Source organism: Typopeltis vanoorti, chromosome 4 (assembly GCF_054136105.1).
Source record: "Typopeltis vanoorti isolate ZY-2024b chromosome 4, IOZ_Tvanoo_1.0, whole genome shotgun sequence".
NCBI lineage: Eukaryota > Metazoa > Arthropoda > Arachnida > Uropygi > Thelyphonidae > Typopeltis > Typopeltis vanoorti.
In genome coordinates this window covers 112,104,327-112,120,744 of record NC_143552.1, presented here as the reverse complement: position 1 = coordinate 112,120,744, position 16,418 = coordinate 112,104,327, and the positions used below count along the sequence as shown (strand labels likewise).

Genomic DNA, 16,418 nt, shown 5'->3' with positions numbered 1-16,418 from the left:
AAGAGGCTAGGAATAAGAAAAGTCTCATTGACTATGTTATTGTTGATAGTGATGTTTTCTCCCTGGTGCAGGACACCAGAGTGTACAGAGGATTTGAAATTGGAAGTGATCACTATTTAGTCTTGAGCAGGATAAAATTGAATTTCATATTGAAAAGAATAACATGTAAGAAAGTTTTAAAGCGAATAAAAGTTGAGCAGCTCTCAGATGTGAACTGTAGACTAAAGGCAAACTCTGAAGAAAACATTGATTCAGCCAGAGAGGCATGTGGTGAGGTTGTCTGCAAGGATAAAAAAATTAGAACTCCCTGGTGGACACAGGAATTTAAAGAGGCAGTGAAGGAAAAGAAGAAAGCATATCAAAAGTTCCTGTCAAATAAGTCAGCTTGTGCTCTTAGAGAATATAGAGACAAATGCAAGAATGCTAAACACTGTGTAAAACTAGCTAAACAAAAGTCATGGGAGGACTTTGGCAAGAATATAGAAAATAAATATCAAGAAGGTGGCAAAATATTCTGGAGGTTATTGAAGAAGCTTAGGAATAGAGGAAAGAGTGTTGTAAAAGGAGTTAGAGATGATAAAGGTGACATGAAAACTGGAATAAAAGATATCCTTGAAGTATGGAGTAATTACTTTGAAAAACTGCTAAATGAAACAAGCAGTGATGACAGCACAGTGGTAAAATACACTGACCAGGCATGTAGGCAGGAATACATATCCATACTTGAAACCATCAAAGGCTTGAAATGTGGAAAGGCAGCTGGAGTAGATGATATTCGACCAGAAATGCTGATGTATGGTGGTATAAGAGTCTTACAGTGACTGCACTGCATAGTTCAGAAAGCCTGGACAAAGGGACGAATTCCCTATGATTGGAGTAGAACTCTCATAGTACCCATATATAAAAAGGGAAATAAAACTGAATATGAGAATTACAGGGGGATTTCCCTACTGTGTGTTCCTGGCAAAATCTATGCAAGTATACTTGAGAAACGGTTGAGAAGAATTGTGGAAGAAAAGCTTGAAGAACAAGATGGATTTAGTCCAAACAGAGGCTGTCAGGATCAGATCTTCACTTTACGACAAATAGTCGAGAAAGCATGAGAATATAACAAAGATCTCTATTTTTAAGTTTTGTCGATTTGGAAAAGGCATATGATAAGGTTCCAAGAGAGAAGCTATTCAATACGCTGCAGTTATATGGTGTCAGTGGGGCATTATATCAAGCAATACTTAGTCTTTATTTGAGTTGTAAGTCAGCGGTTAGAATTGAAGGAAGTACAGGAAGATGGTTTAACTGGTAATTAGTTTACGGAATTAACAACGCATATAAAGTATTTTAATTAAAGGTAACTTTAATGAATAACTTCTATATTTCGGCAACGTCACATTGCCATCTTCAGGAACATAAAGATATGGTATGTGCACGCAGGCACTAACACAAAGCAAATGAGGAAGAAAGCAAGAAACTAATATTGTTCCTAAAGTCCTAATGGTGCCCTCTGGTGGGCTAATTTGGTAGTCTTGGCAGTTGGGCTGAAGTTCTCATAATGTAAGTCTCCCAAATTTGGGGTAGTTTCCTGCACCCAAATTTGTTGAGGTTAGAAACGTTTTTTAGAGCTGCTGAAGATTCTTTGAATAATCTTTCGTATTTAAATTTGCTGCGATGAATTATTTTTGTTTTCTTCCAACGAATTTTATGGTGGGTATCTAAGGCATGGTCTGCCAGCCCAGAGCGGCTGTACTGATGAAACCAGATGTAGTCTTTGTGTTCTGAAATCCTGATATTTGGTGTTCTGCCTGTTTGGCCAAAGTAGGACAATTTGCAGCTGCACGTGACCTGGTATACAGGTAGGTCTAGGGGAAGTGGTTGGTCTTTGGTAGAGCGGATAAGGGATGCCAACTTTTTATATGGTCTGTAACAGGAAGTAAGGTTATATTTTTGAGTATATTGGTTATTTTCTCAGAGGTGCCCTGGGTGTAGGGGATGGTGATAGACTTGGTGTAATCTTTATTGTGGAGGGAGGTTGTGGTTTACTGGTTTTAGTATTTTTTTTTAATTTTTTTGGGGTTATAGCCATTGGCTAAGAAAGTGTTGAGGATGTGATTTAGTTCAGTAGTTAGGCAGTTCCCCCCCCCCCTCACAACAATATGGGGTTATAAAAACCCCATATTGTTGTGAGGGGGGGGGGAACTGCTGGTGAATGTATCTTCCAGTATGGGTGGGTTTTCTGTGAACAGAGAAAACCAAAGATCCATCAAGCTGGCAGGCGATTAAAGTGTCTAGGAAGGGGGAGGGTGTTGTTTTCCTCTTTTTCTAAGGTGAACTGGACTCTGGGGTGTTGGTTGTTTAAGTGTGTTAGGAAGGAGTGGAGTGTGTCTGAGCCATGTGGCCAAATAGCAAACACATCATCCACATAACGAAGTGGGTTTTTGTGGGGCAGAGTTTAAGGCTTTCTCTTCAAATGTCTCCATAAAGAAATTGGCCAAGGGTGGGGAAAGTGGTGAACCCATGGCTGTCCCCCTCTATCTGTTTGTAGAACTTTCCTTGCCAAACAAAATAGCCTGAGTTCATTGTGAACTGAAATAGGGCTGAGATATCGGGAGGAAACTTGGCTTGGATGAGCTCTAGGGTTTCTTTGAGGACATTAGTGAATAGGGAGGAGACGTCAAAACTGACCATTATGCCAGTGTGTTGGAGTGTGAGGTTTTCTATACTGGCTTTAAAGTGGGCTGAGTTTTTTTATGTGTGATGGCGTGTTGCCAGTGTAGTGTGTGAGCGTTTTGGCTAAATGTTTGGCTAATTTATATGTGGGGGAATCAATGCCATCCACTATGGGACGCAATGGCACATTTTGTTTGTGTATTTTTGGGAGTCCATATAATCGGGGGGGGGGGGTCTAGAGTTATAAGATTTTAGTTTGTTGGTGACCTTCTTAAGGAGTCTGTGGAGAGTTCTAATCTGAGAGCTGGTCGGATTATATTCAATGCGGAAGTAAGTCGTACGGTCTAGTACTAAAGCAGTTAGCTTACCTTTGTAGTCTTTTTGATTGAGCACCACAGTGGCGTTTCCCTTATCTGCCTTGGTGATTACTATTTTTTTGTTGTTTTTCAATTCTTGTAGGGTGCATATTCGTTTTTGGATAAGTTGGTTTTTGGAGGTTTGGCTTTAGTGAGAACACCGACTACATCCAGTCTAATGTTGTTGGCAATATGGTTAGGCAGGTTGTGAATTCCACGTTCTATCTGGATCATGATTTCTTCAGCAGGTATTCTTTTAGGAGTGGTCACAATTTTGCCCTAGCTCCTAAAAGAATACCTGCCAAAGAAATCATGATCCAGATAGAACGTGGGATTCGCAACCTGCCTAACCATATCGCCAACAAGGTTAGACTGGATGTAGTTGTTAATTCCGTAAACTAATTACCAGTTATGTCTGACCAACGTATAAGCCTTGCTTCTAGAAAAGGAAGATGGTTTAATGTTAAATCTGGTGTGAGACAAGGATGTACATTATCCCCTCTGTTATTCATTATCTATATGGATCACATTATGAAGGAAAGTGGTATTAAACCTCATATCAAAATTGGAGATGTTAATGTCAGCTCTTTGCTTTATGCGGATGATGTTATACTTCCAAATAAATCCGCTACAAGTCTGCAAGATTCTCTGACTAAATTGAATAGCTGTTGTAATAGATATGGTATGAAGGTCAGCAATAAAAAGACAATGAAAATAGGCAAAATCATTGAAAATGTCAACTGTGTTGTGAATGGAGAACCTGTGGAACAAGTAAAACATTTCAGCTACTTAGGCACGATTTTTACTGAAGATCGTGAATTAAATATAGAAATAGACAACAGAATCAGCAAAGCTGGTATGGTGGGAAGTCAATTGAATAAATTCATATGGAATAAGAGAGAAATTAGTCAGAACACTAAATTAGCTGTATACAAGACAGTGTTCAAACCAGTTTTAACTTATGGATCTGAGAGCTGGGTCAGAAGTAAAACACTTGACCAAAGACTAGAGACCGCAGATATGAGAGTCCTGAGAAAGATTATAAGTGTGAACAGATGGCATCAATGGCAATATCATATTAAAAACGAGGATATTAGGAAAGAACGTGACATTGTCTGCATCCAGGGATGCGTTAGCAGAGCTAATCTCAGGTGGTATGGTCACCTAAACAGAATGGGCGAGGAAAGATTAGCAAAACAACTGTTCTCTGCCAGGTTGGCAGCAGAACGACGCAGAGGAAGACCAAGATATAGGTGGATTGATACGGTACAAAGTGCCTTAGACGATAGAAATATAAGATCTGATAATGTTGGAGTCTTGACAAGTAACAGACGGATTTGGAGGAAAATTGTAGATAGGAAGTTAGTAATGATATAATTTTTTCATGTAGTACTATCATATCCTGTACACCCCTTGTGGGTACATGGCAGGTATTTGATGATGATGATATATAGGAATATATAGGAGTAATAAATTATATTTATATTACTGATTTACTTACATATGCTCTGGGAAAAAAATACAGATAAAAATGTAACGAAGCAAAAAATAATAGTCTAAAGGTAGAATTCCACTTGACTGGAGTAAAGCCCTCATTTATTTCTTATTTTTTTTTAAAAGGAAAACTAATTGGGACATTTTCCAGGGTTTTTCCATTTAAGATTTATACAAGCATAATTTGTAAGAGATTTTAAGCACATTTATTTTAGAGAACCTTTGAGAATTATTATCCTAGGTTCAGATGAAATAGGGGGAACCCGAGTACAGTGGTGCTTTGGTTAACGACGGTAATCCGTTCCAGGGTTACCGACGTTAACCAAAACTGTCATTATCCAAGGCGCGATTCCATATAAGATTTAATTGAAAATCGATTAATTTGTTCCGGCTCCTTCCCACAACCATAGTCATCATCAAATTCCTGACATGTACTCTCAAGGGGTGTAAAGAATATGATAGTACTTCATGAAAAATTTACCTCATTACTAACTTCCTATCTATAATTTTCCTCCAAATCGGTCTAAGACTCCAACATCATTATCAGATCTTATATCTCTATCGTCTAAGGCGCTTTTTACCGCCGTATCAATCCACCTATATTTTGGTCTTCCTCTGGGTCGTTTTTCCTGCCAACCTGGCAGAGAACACTTGTATTGCTAATCTTTCCTCGCCCATTCTGTTTAGGTGACCATACCACCTGAGATTTGCTCTGCTAATGCATTCCTGGATGCTGACAATGTCAAGATCTTTCCTAATATCCTCGTTTTTAATATGACATTGCCATTGATGCCATCTGTTCATGCCTATAATCTTTCTCAGGGACTCTCATATCTGCGGTCTCTATTCTTTGGTCAAGTGTTTTACTTCTGACCCAGCTCTCAGATCCATAAGTTAAAATTGGTTTGAACAACACTGTCTTGTATACAGATAATTTAGTGTTCCGACTGATTTCTCTCTTATTCCATATAAATTTATTCATTTGACTTCCTACCATACCAGCTTTGTTAATTCTGTTGTCTATTTCCATATTTAATTTACCATCTTCACTAAAAATCGTGTCTAAGTGGCTGAAATGTTTTACTTGTTCCACAGGTTCCCCATTCAAAACACAGTTGACATTTTCAACGATTCTACCTATTTTCATTGTCTTTGTCTTTTTATTGCTGACCTTCATACCATATTACAACAGTTATTCAATTTAGTCAGAATCTTGCAAACTTGTAGTGGATTTATTTAAAAGTATAACATCATCTGCATAAAGCAAAGAGCTGACATTAACGTCTCCAATTTTGATATCATGTTTAATACCACTTTCCTTCATTATGCGATCCATATAGATAATGAATAATAATGGGTATAATGTACATCCTTGTCTCACACAAGATTTAACATTACACCATCTTCCTGTACTTCCTTCATTCTAACTGCTGACTTGCAACTCAAATAAAGACTAAGTATTGCTTGATATAATGCCCATTGACACCATATGACTGTAGTGTATTGAATAGCTTCTCTCTTGGCACCTTGTCGTATGCATTTTCCAGATTGACAAAACTTAAATACAGATCTTTGTTATATTCCCATGCTTTCTCAACTAATTGTCGTAAAGTGAAGATCTGATCCTGACAGCCTCTATTTAGCCTGAATCCAGCTTGTTCTTCACCAAACTTTTCTTCCACAATTCTTCTCAACCGCTTCTCAAGTATTCTGCCATTAATCTTGCCTGGATCACTCAGTAGGGAAATACCTCTGTAATTCTCACATTCAGTTTTATTTCCCTTTTTATATATGGGTACTATTAGAGCTCTATTCCAATCATCAGGAATTTGTCCCTTTGTTCCAGGCCTTCTGAACTATACAGTGCAGCCACTGTAAAAATTTTATACCACTATACTTCAGCATTTCTGGTCAAATATCACCTACTCCTGCTGCCTTTCCATATTTCAGGCCTTTGATGGCTTTTTCTACTTCAAGTATGCATATGTATTCCTGACTGTATGCCTGTTGAGTGTAGACATAAGCCGTCGGATCTGTTTAAGTTAGGAGAATGAAGTAGAGTTTCACGTTTCTTTATAAAGGTGTTCTATGAGAATCTGACTTTTGTGAAGGACTCTTGTCTTTCTCCAATGAACTCTGTGTCTAGTGAAGATGACATGTTCTGCAAGTCTAGACTTTTCAGGTTTAAAGTATTCAATATAAGATTGGTGTTCTTCTACCCAAATAGAGGCAGATCTTCCTGTTTGTCTGAAATAAGATAATCCACAAGAGCACAGAATCTGGTAGACATCTGGATGATTAAGATGTGGAAGCTTGTCCTTAGGAGAGGTGAGAAAGGTGTAGATTTTTCTAAATGGTCAAAGGCAACAAAAATATTCAGTGGTTTTAAAACTTTTGCTATACGTTCACTGACCTTGTACATAAGGGATAGTAATGCATGTTATTTCTTCTGTGTTTGAAGAAGAAGACATATTAAAACAACTCAAAGGTCTTTTAATGAAGCAATTCCTATAACCATTAGATAGAAAGGAAGAAGTTATATATTGTAGTTCTTTCTGTAAAAGATCGTCTGAAGAACAAAAGGAGTGGGCCCGATGAACCAGTGTTTTAATAGTTCTTGCCTTTTGACTGGGATGGTGATGAGATTCCGCATGGATATAATGGCCTGTATGAGTCTTCTTTCTATAAACTGAAAAATGTAAGTTACCATCTGGTTGGCGAAGAATTAGAAGATCTAAAAGGACTAACTGCTTATTTGATTCTACTTCTAGGGTAAAGTTGATCCTAGGATGAAATGCATTTAAATTAGTGAGAAATTGTTGAAGTTCATCCGAAGATCCATTCCATACAGCAAAAATGTCATCGACATACCTGAACCAATGAGTAGGTCTGGGAGAAATGTTGTCAAAGATACGTTGTTCAAAATGTTCCATAAAGAAATTGGAGATAGCATGAGAAAGAGGATTACCCATTGCTGTGCCTTCAATTTGTTGATACAACTTATTTTTAAAGGAAAAATAACCAGAATTTATTACAAAATCAAATACGTTTACAATGTCTGAAGGAAATTCCTGTTGTAGTAATTCAATGCTTTCTGAAAGAGGCACATTGGACGTTTCTGATATCATAATCAGTTTAGATGTTGTTTCTTTATTTACAAATGTGCCTCTTTCTAAAGCATTGAATTACTACAACAGGAATTTCCTTCAGACATTGTAAACGTATTTGATTTTGTAATAAATTCTGGTTATTTTTCCTTTAAAAATAAGTTGTATCAACAAATTGAAGGAACAGCAATGGGTAATCCTCTTTCTCCTGCTATCCTCCAATTTCTTTATGGAACATTTTGAACAACATATCTTTGACAACATTTTTGCTGTATGGAATGGCTCTTCGGATGAACTTCAACAATTTCTCACTAAGTTAAACGCATCTCATCCTAGGATCAAGTTTACCCTAGAAGTAGAATCAAATAAGCAGTTAGCCTTTTTAGATCTTCCAATTCTTTGCCAACCAGATGGTAACCTACATTTCTCAGTTTATAGAAAGAAGACTCATACAGGCCATTATATCCATGCAGAATCTCATCACCATCCCAGTCAAAAGGCAGGAACTATTAAAACACTGGTTCATCGGGCCCACTCCTTTTGTTCTTCAGACGATCTTTTACAGAAAGAACTACAATATATAACTTCTTCCTTTCTATCTAATGGTTATAAGAATTGCTTCATTAAAAGAACTTTGAGTAGTTTTAATATGTCTTCCTCTTCAAACATAGAAGAAATAACGCCCATTACTATCCCTTATGTACAAGGCATCAGTGAATGTATAGCAAAAGTTTTAAAACCACTGAATATTTTTGTTGCCTTTCGACCATTATAAAAAATCTCCACCTTTCTCACCTCTCCTAAAGACAAGCTTCCACATCTTAATCATCCAGGTGTCTACCAGATTCCGTGCTCTTGTGGATTATCGTATTTCGGACAAACGGGAAGATCTGCCTCTATTCGGCTAGAAGAACACCAATCTTATATTGAATACTTTAAACCTGAAAAGTCTGGACTTGCAGAACATGCCATCTTCACTAGACACAGAGTTCATTGGAGAAAGACAAGAGTCTTTCACAAATCAGTCATGGAACGCCTTTATAAAGAAACATGTGAAACTCTACTTCATTCTCCTAACTTAAACAGATCCAACGGCTTATGTCTATCCCCTTTATGGGAGATAGTACTTTTTTTTATTTTTAGTATTTATTTTATTTTTTTTAGGAAATTTATTGACCTTTTTAGTTATCTTACACCAGCTACTTAGGTGGTGCTTTTTTGGAATTGTCAGTTATTGTTTGATTTGAGCTTAATGTACTGAAGATGCCTGTGACACACAGGTGAAAATTATACTATTAAATAATCTTTGTACGTGAGTTTTTTTCCGTTATTAATTTTGTATTGAAATGTTTCATAAAGTAATTTGCTAAAGTAACAGAAATCCCATATAAGTTGTTCTGACAACTGAAGTATCCTGAATTAATGACAAAGTCAAATAAATTTACAATATCAAGAAGAAAATCATTATGAAATAATTCAATTTTATCAGTCAGAGAATTGTTTGTAGTGAGACTATATCAAAACTTACTAGAAGATCGCTGGTTTGTAAGGATAATCCTGAATTCTTTTATTCTTAAAATCTATAGAATTTTTTATGAAAGAAGCATAGTTTCCTGTAAATGCAGAGAGAAAATTACATAGATAATTTTCTTCACTATAAGCAACTAAAATGGAAATGGGCCAGACATCTATCCAGAAGAGAAGGTGAGCAATGGACAACCATCCTAACGAACCAAAAGAAGGGAAACGAGGTTGAGGACATCCTAAAAGAAGGTGGAGTGATGAATTGTCAAATTTTGTTGGGAAAAATTGGTCAACCATTGCCAAGAACAGAGAAAGGTGGGAAAACTGGAGTAGGCCTTCGTCCAGCAGTGGACAGAAAATGGCTGAAAAGAAGAAGTTTGCAAGGTGACCAGTGATCGGGCCTTGTTCTGTGTTATTCAGTCCTTACATTAATGACATTGAGAAGGATTTAGCAGGAGACATACACTATTTGTTGATGATGTAAACATAGTGTAATCTGGAATGCAACTGACATGCAGTACTTGTAGAATGATTTGAATAAGCTGGAATTGTGGGCATGCAAAAATGACTGTTAGTTCAGTGTTAGTAAATGTTAATTTATGCACTTTGGTGTAATGAGATAACCAATAGCATACTATATTGGTGACATCGTGCTAGAAGAAACTGACCAGTCTAAGGATCTCAGAGTTTTAGTAGATGGGAAGTTGAAGTTTAGCAGCTATGTTGATGCAGAATGATTTGAATAAACTGGAATTGTGGAAACAGATGGCATTTCAGCATTAGCAAATAAACATTGACATGTGAGGATAAGGAAATCATTTTGCCTCTTTACAAGGCATAGATATGACCTCAATTGGACTATTGTGTGCAGATCTGGTCTCCTGGTTTTTGAGGTGATGTAGATACAGTGGAGAGGATGTAAAGAGGTGTGTTAAAGGTGGTATTGGATTGGAATGGAATGTAGATTATGAGAAGAGGTCAGGAATTAGACTGTAAAGAAGGAGGTGATATGATAGAGATCTACAAATCTCTGGAAGGATCATACGGGATGCTAGTAGATAAAATTTTTCATTTTATAGAGGATGGGGAGAAGATGAGAGGTCATCCTCAGAAGTTTCAAATAAAAGCAGTTAAGAAAGGGGTGAGAGCTAGATTTTTCCCTGGAGCAGTGTATGATTGTTATGATTTGTTTTTGGAGGTAGTGGCAAATAATGGGAATGAATTCAAGAGAATATATGACAGATTGCATTAGTGATATGTGGCCTCCGTTAATGAGTCCCTGACTCCCTGAGAAAGTGTGTTAGGATTTTTTTATTGTTAATATTGTCTGTTACTAAGAGTGGCTTAGGACAAGAGATAATTGCAATATACTATTATGTTCTAATCCATATTTTCACATATTTTTATCACCATTTCTTTCTATAGTATTATAATTAAAGAACTATTTTGTACTTGTATAAGTTTGTTTCACTAACATCACAAATCCGCTGACACTTTAATTTTCTGAATCTATAAAATTTTGGAATTGCAATACTGTCTCATCTGAGTTTGTTTCTTATTAGTGTTAGTGTGGCCAATTACTGAAGTATTAAGCATTGGATATTTCCAAGGCTTGATGCAAATGTATGACAACTCATTGAGCTAAAAATAAAATAAAATTAATATCTTGAATTGAAAAATTGGATATATGTAATTTCGTTCCCTGTGTTTCACATCTTAGAAAGTATAGACAAAGGTAACAGCATTATGTTTAATTCTGTATGTCATAAAATATGGTACTAATTTCAAAGTGTATTGGTACATATATCAAAATACTTGAAGGCCAATAATTTGGAATTGTTTACTAATTTGTAATCATTTATACCAATATTATAATGTAAATTTTATAATAATTTTGTAGATAGTCTATATATGAAATAAAAATGTTTATTTTATTTATTTATTTTTTCTTTCAATTTCTTTATAGATATCTACGACCTGAAACTGCCCAAGGTATCTTTGTTAATTTTAAGAGGTTATTAAATTTTAATCAAGGAAAATTACCTTTTGCTGCAGCCCAGATAGGTAATGCATTCCGTAATGAAATTTCTCCACGCTCAGGACTCATTCGTGTAAGGTAAATATAGAATTTGACTTGTGATCTGCTTAATATGGAAACTTATTTGATATTTGACTACATATTTTCCTGTTCTGTAATATAAATCAATATCAGGAACAAATGACTTATCTGGTGATAAATACAGTATGCAAGAGGATGGGTTTAGACTTATTATGTATGTGCAAAGATTGTCTATATAAGTAAACCATTGGATATGAACAGGGATTGCAAAGTACTGCTAGAAAAAGCAAAAGTGAAGAGTGAGAAAATGAAAATAGCTTATATATTACTTAGACATGATAACACAAAATTAACAAGAAGGACCATAAAGCAAACAAAACGATGTATATGCTGTGTAGAAAGAATGTTTGTGAGTTTTTGGATGTGTGGAATGAGTTTGAAGGAAGAAAGAATTTATATAAAAGGGGCGGCCTACACTTCGTGTTTGGTATCAAGAGGGTTCTGGAGAAATTATTTATTGGTGTGAGACCTCATATGGAGAGTCAGGGAAACTAGATTATAATGGGATGAAAATGTATGTGTAAGAGTCATTAAGTCGTGCAACTCTATTAATGATACAACTATGCTTAACAATGAAGGCGATTATGGTGCAAAGATGATTCCGTGCTAATCAGGTTTAGACTTATTATGTATGAGGATCATCTTTATAAGTAAACATTGGATATGAACAGGGATCTCAAAGTTGTCTAACTGAATCATGCACAGTACAGAGGAGAGTATACAAAAAAAAAAAAAAGCATGGAGGTAACTTTCGTCTGTAAACAGATTCCAGGAATATAAGGAACAAAGCAGCTGAGTTTGTTTTCTTAGTGAATACTTTGTCCTCAGATTATTGTCATGAGTGAGACCTAGCTTTCAGAATTAGATGTACTCACTGTTATTGAATGTAAAGGATATTTTTTAGGAAGGATAGACAAGAGATGAAGAAGTTTGATGCTAATGTTATTGGATAATTTGAATCCAGCTATGATTGCAATATAACAGTTTTCCCATGGAGCAGTGAGTTTAAAGTTATGTGGAATGGAGTCAAATGGGATCAAATACATGGTTGAGTGTTGCTACAGACCTACTGGATCAGCTGCTAGTGACAATGAAATGCATCACCAAATAAACCTAATGGATGATAAATGATTAATCACTATCATGGATGACTTTGTAATTATCCAAACATTGATTAGTTAGCTGTGAAATTTCATGAAAAGAATGAAGTTGAATTTATTGAGCTGGTTCATGATGACAACTTCCTTAAGCAGCATTGACAGAAGGAACTTGATGTCAAAGAGTATTAGACCTGATCATTGTGGGAGGAGTTCAGTAAAAGTAAAAAGTTTCAGCAACAGGACACGACTGTTCTGTCTCCATTTGTTACAGTGATCTGGAAAGTGGCTGAGTATATAGATATTCCATTCAAAAAAAGGTTAAGTGTTAAACTTCAATGTCAAAAATTAACCAGCTGAGGAGAATACTGGATTCACTACCATGGAATCAGTTCTAGATGGGAATAGTATCAACAGTGCATTGGAAGTATTTAAATAGTATATCAATGATACAGTATTGGAATGTGGCTCTGTAGTTTGAAGAATAAACATGCTTGGTGTGAAATAAATGTGCAGTCTTATTAAGCAAGAGATTCTTAAGAAAAAGACGATGTGGAAAGAATATTTAAAACCACTAGGCAGTTAGCCTAGTGACTTTGCACTTCACAATCATATGCCTGGGGGAAGGAGTGTCCTAGGTTCGATTCCCATCGACGATGTGAGGAGCTTAAGGATCTTCCTCAGCCATATCCAAATTAGCTGGGCATGGGCAGCAGGGCTTTTTTCTGCCAGTTTATCCCACAAGCAGGCAAACCGACCCCATGAACACACACACATGGATTACAGTCAGGAATACTGACCTAGCCATAGGCCTGATTCGTCAGCTACACCAGTCCTGAGCCTGGATAAAATTTTGGGTTGAATTGAGATGGTGCCGTAAAAGGGACTCATGCCCTTTTATGATGATACAATGTATCATCATTGAATAGAAACTTTTACTAATAGAAAGATTTTATGAGCCAGATAGATGCAAAAGGTAATAAATGAAAATGCTGAAAATAATTTGAAGGAAACTAAAGCTTTTTAGATATGTCTGCAGAATGGATAACAATAGAAAATTCAAACCTTGATGTTGGGTGTATGCAATTGATGGTATAAACAGAAGAGGATAGCCAAGGCAAGAGTAAATAGATGATGTGAAGGAGTGATGTTGAAAGAAATTGCAAGATTTGAGTCATCTGGAAATAGAAAGAGAAAAATGGCAAGGGATGGCAAAACAAGCATCAGACACTAACAGGCATGGATCCATGGGCACTGATGATGACGACAATGGAGTTCGGATTTTTCTGTCTTTGCAGTCAACTTCGCTTCCTGACTGAATAAGTCAATATTTTCTTTATAGTCTGCCACTGATTCTCTACGGTTTGTTACTTATTTTCAAAATTTTTCATTTTTACTAAAAGAAGAGCCATAAAGCTTTATTTCAGCAATGTAAAATTACACAGGTAAAGTGGATACTAGATCCAACATTATTTCAAAGCCAAATAGAAACTGTGAAAGTTTTCTAAGTTGACCTGAGAGCTTATGAGAATATAATCATCAGCATCTCCGAGTTGTCTTAGCTTGCACTATTTAAAAGACATGACTGCTGCCTAAGCGTCCATATATTCGCCTTTTATTAGTGCATTTAATAAAGGTTTCACTGGCCTGACAGTGTTTCTCTTCAGAGATCAGGCAGAAACCTTAAGAGAGCAGAGACACTCATTTAGTACTAAGGAAATCAAAATGTCAGAGAAATGTATTTTTTCATAAGTGAACTTCAGTTGGTGCACCAAAATAATTACTCAAGGAAGAGCCATAAAGCTTCATTTCAGCTTGCGGAACTGTCATAGTTTCTATAAACAATCAGCTTTGCGATAATGTTGGATCTAATATCCACTTGAGCCTCCATAGCTAAGTCAACATAGATAAAGCCGATCTAATATCCACTTGAGCCTCCATAGCTAAGTCAGCATAGATAAAGTCCCTTTGGGCATAAAAACCTGGGTTTGATTTGCGTTAGTGACGTGAGGAATCTTTATCTGGTCTCTTTCGACGAAAGGTAAGTTAGCCGATCTCATGTGGAGGTAGGGAGTTTTTTCACCCGGAAACTTTGGATTTCCATCCCCCAGAACAGGCAAACTGGCCGTGAACACTCACATCTACAGACACTTAAGCACCCAGGAGGCATGGGTGCTTAAGTGTCTGTTGGGACCACTGATAGGATAGAATATCCACTTCAAAAAAAAAAAAAAAATCAACTAACGCCTGTTTATTCCCATATATGGGGAATCCACTTTGCCTATGTAATTTTTTTTCATTTTTTCTTGAATAATATATACATTATATATGAATCTATATTTCACTTCTCAAAACTACTTGACTTTGATTCTTTTTAAAATTCTTGTTGTATGTATTTTTCTTTTCACTGTGAAATTAATTTTTATTCTGCTCAAAACTGAATGATTACTTTGTAATTCAACCAGCATGAAGATATCATTATCAGGAATAACATAATACTTTTTTTCTTATTTTTTTGTCTTCTCTTGATGTGAATTTGTGCATAATTTTACATCGGAACATGGTATTGATAACGATTAGTGCATGTGTAAAAACTCGATGTTACGAAAATTAATAAAATCTCTAGTACGTCGATTTTTACTGTAGGAACACACCTTAAAAACCTTGTATATAATGTATCTATGTTTTGTATGTTTAAACTTTGTATAAAGATCAAAATAAGCCCAAAGGGAATTAACTCGCTCATTGTTTAAGAGCAGAAGTAGGATGTTTGAAACCAAGGGTAGTGTCTGTAAGTCGGTAGTTCCTTTTGAAACGTAGTTATGAGTCCTGTAGCAGGTGACCTTCAAGATCAGTATTGAAAAGGGATGGCCTCCATCAGTCGGAAAGTCCCATAGGCCATGTAGCCGGATTAAGGACATCAAAGGGGAAGAATAGGATTTGTCGGTGAAAGTTCGAGAACCGCCAGTCACGTGCTGTTGTACAGGGTTCTCGTAACTACGTGCAAGACATGTACGGGGACATTTGGAGTCCAATAAACTTAACCCAAAGTGCAGGGGTATTGAGAATATAAGGCTTGGAATTTTGTTGAGAAAAGCTTCCTGTTTCCATCTTCAGTGAGCTATCCACAAGAGGTCGTGAGAAAGAAGTGATGGAGTTCCGTCCACCAAGGGAATTTCCAGTCCGAAGCCAAGGATAAAATCGGAGGCGACAGTCTAAGAAGAATTCCTGCTACTGGTTCTGAAGTCTTTGCCACTCTGTTTGAGTACGTGCATGCCATCAGCCTACGCAGTTCTTCACTGGTCAGTTCTGGATGCCAGAAGGTACCAGTCTTGTGTCCCGTTTGGCTGACTCAGTTCCTTAACGTTGCCCTGTGACTCCCATCAAGGAAAAGAAGGAAACACGGAACGAAGAAACCCCTGAAGGCCGAGAAAAGAAACAAGGGAAAGCATATGCAAGACAGTCAGAGACCCATGTGAGTCTGAATGTTAATTATTTTATGTTTGTGATTTAAGAGAATTCCCCTCAAGGAACTGCTGAACTATTTAATATAGAAAGATAGTGGTTTAAAGTACATGAATCGCTCGCAGATTTGTATAAAAATGATTGTTGAGTTTAACGTGAGCATAGTTAATTTCCCTAAGAAAGATTGGGCTGATTAAGATTTCCTTTGATTAATGTGTGTTAATTAATTGCTTATTATTACATCATAGAGCTGTTTTAATCAAAGGGAATGAAATATGCCAATGTAATTGTCAGTCAATTAACTAAGTCTTTAAGATGAGAATCTAAGTCATATAATGTGTGTGTGTGTGTGTCTGTGTGTGTGTATGGTGCATGGTTGATGACTAATTACAATTGTTAGTGCACATCAAGAAATTTCTTGTTCTGTGTGAATAATATTTGGTATTTGTGATATAGAATGCATTATCTGAGATTTAATTAGAGAAAAAAAATAAGAGAGTTCACTAAGTATTATATTTGAATAATTATTCAAGATTAATGAATTTCTTGTATGAATGAAAATTTGATTTCAAGTATTGTATAGTAACTATTA

General features: G+C 36.3%; 1 protein-coding gene across 1 annotated transcript in view; it reads left to right on the top strand.

Moving 5' to 3' along the window:
- GlyRS (glycine--tRNA ligase) overlaps nucleotides 1-16,418 on the top strand; it is a 214,505-nt gene that overhangs the window by 86,322 nt on the left and 111,765 nt on the right. Inside the window, exon 8 of the mRNA XM_090391418.1 lies at nucleotides 11,112-11,261. Within this exon, the coding sequence (XP_090247544.1) occupies nucleotides 11,112-11,261 (150 nt within the window). The remainder of the gene's footprint in view (nucleotides 1-11,111; nucleotides 11,262-16,418) is intronic.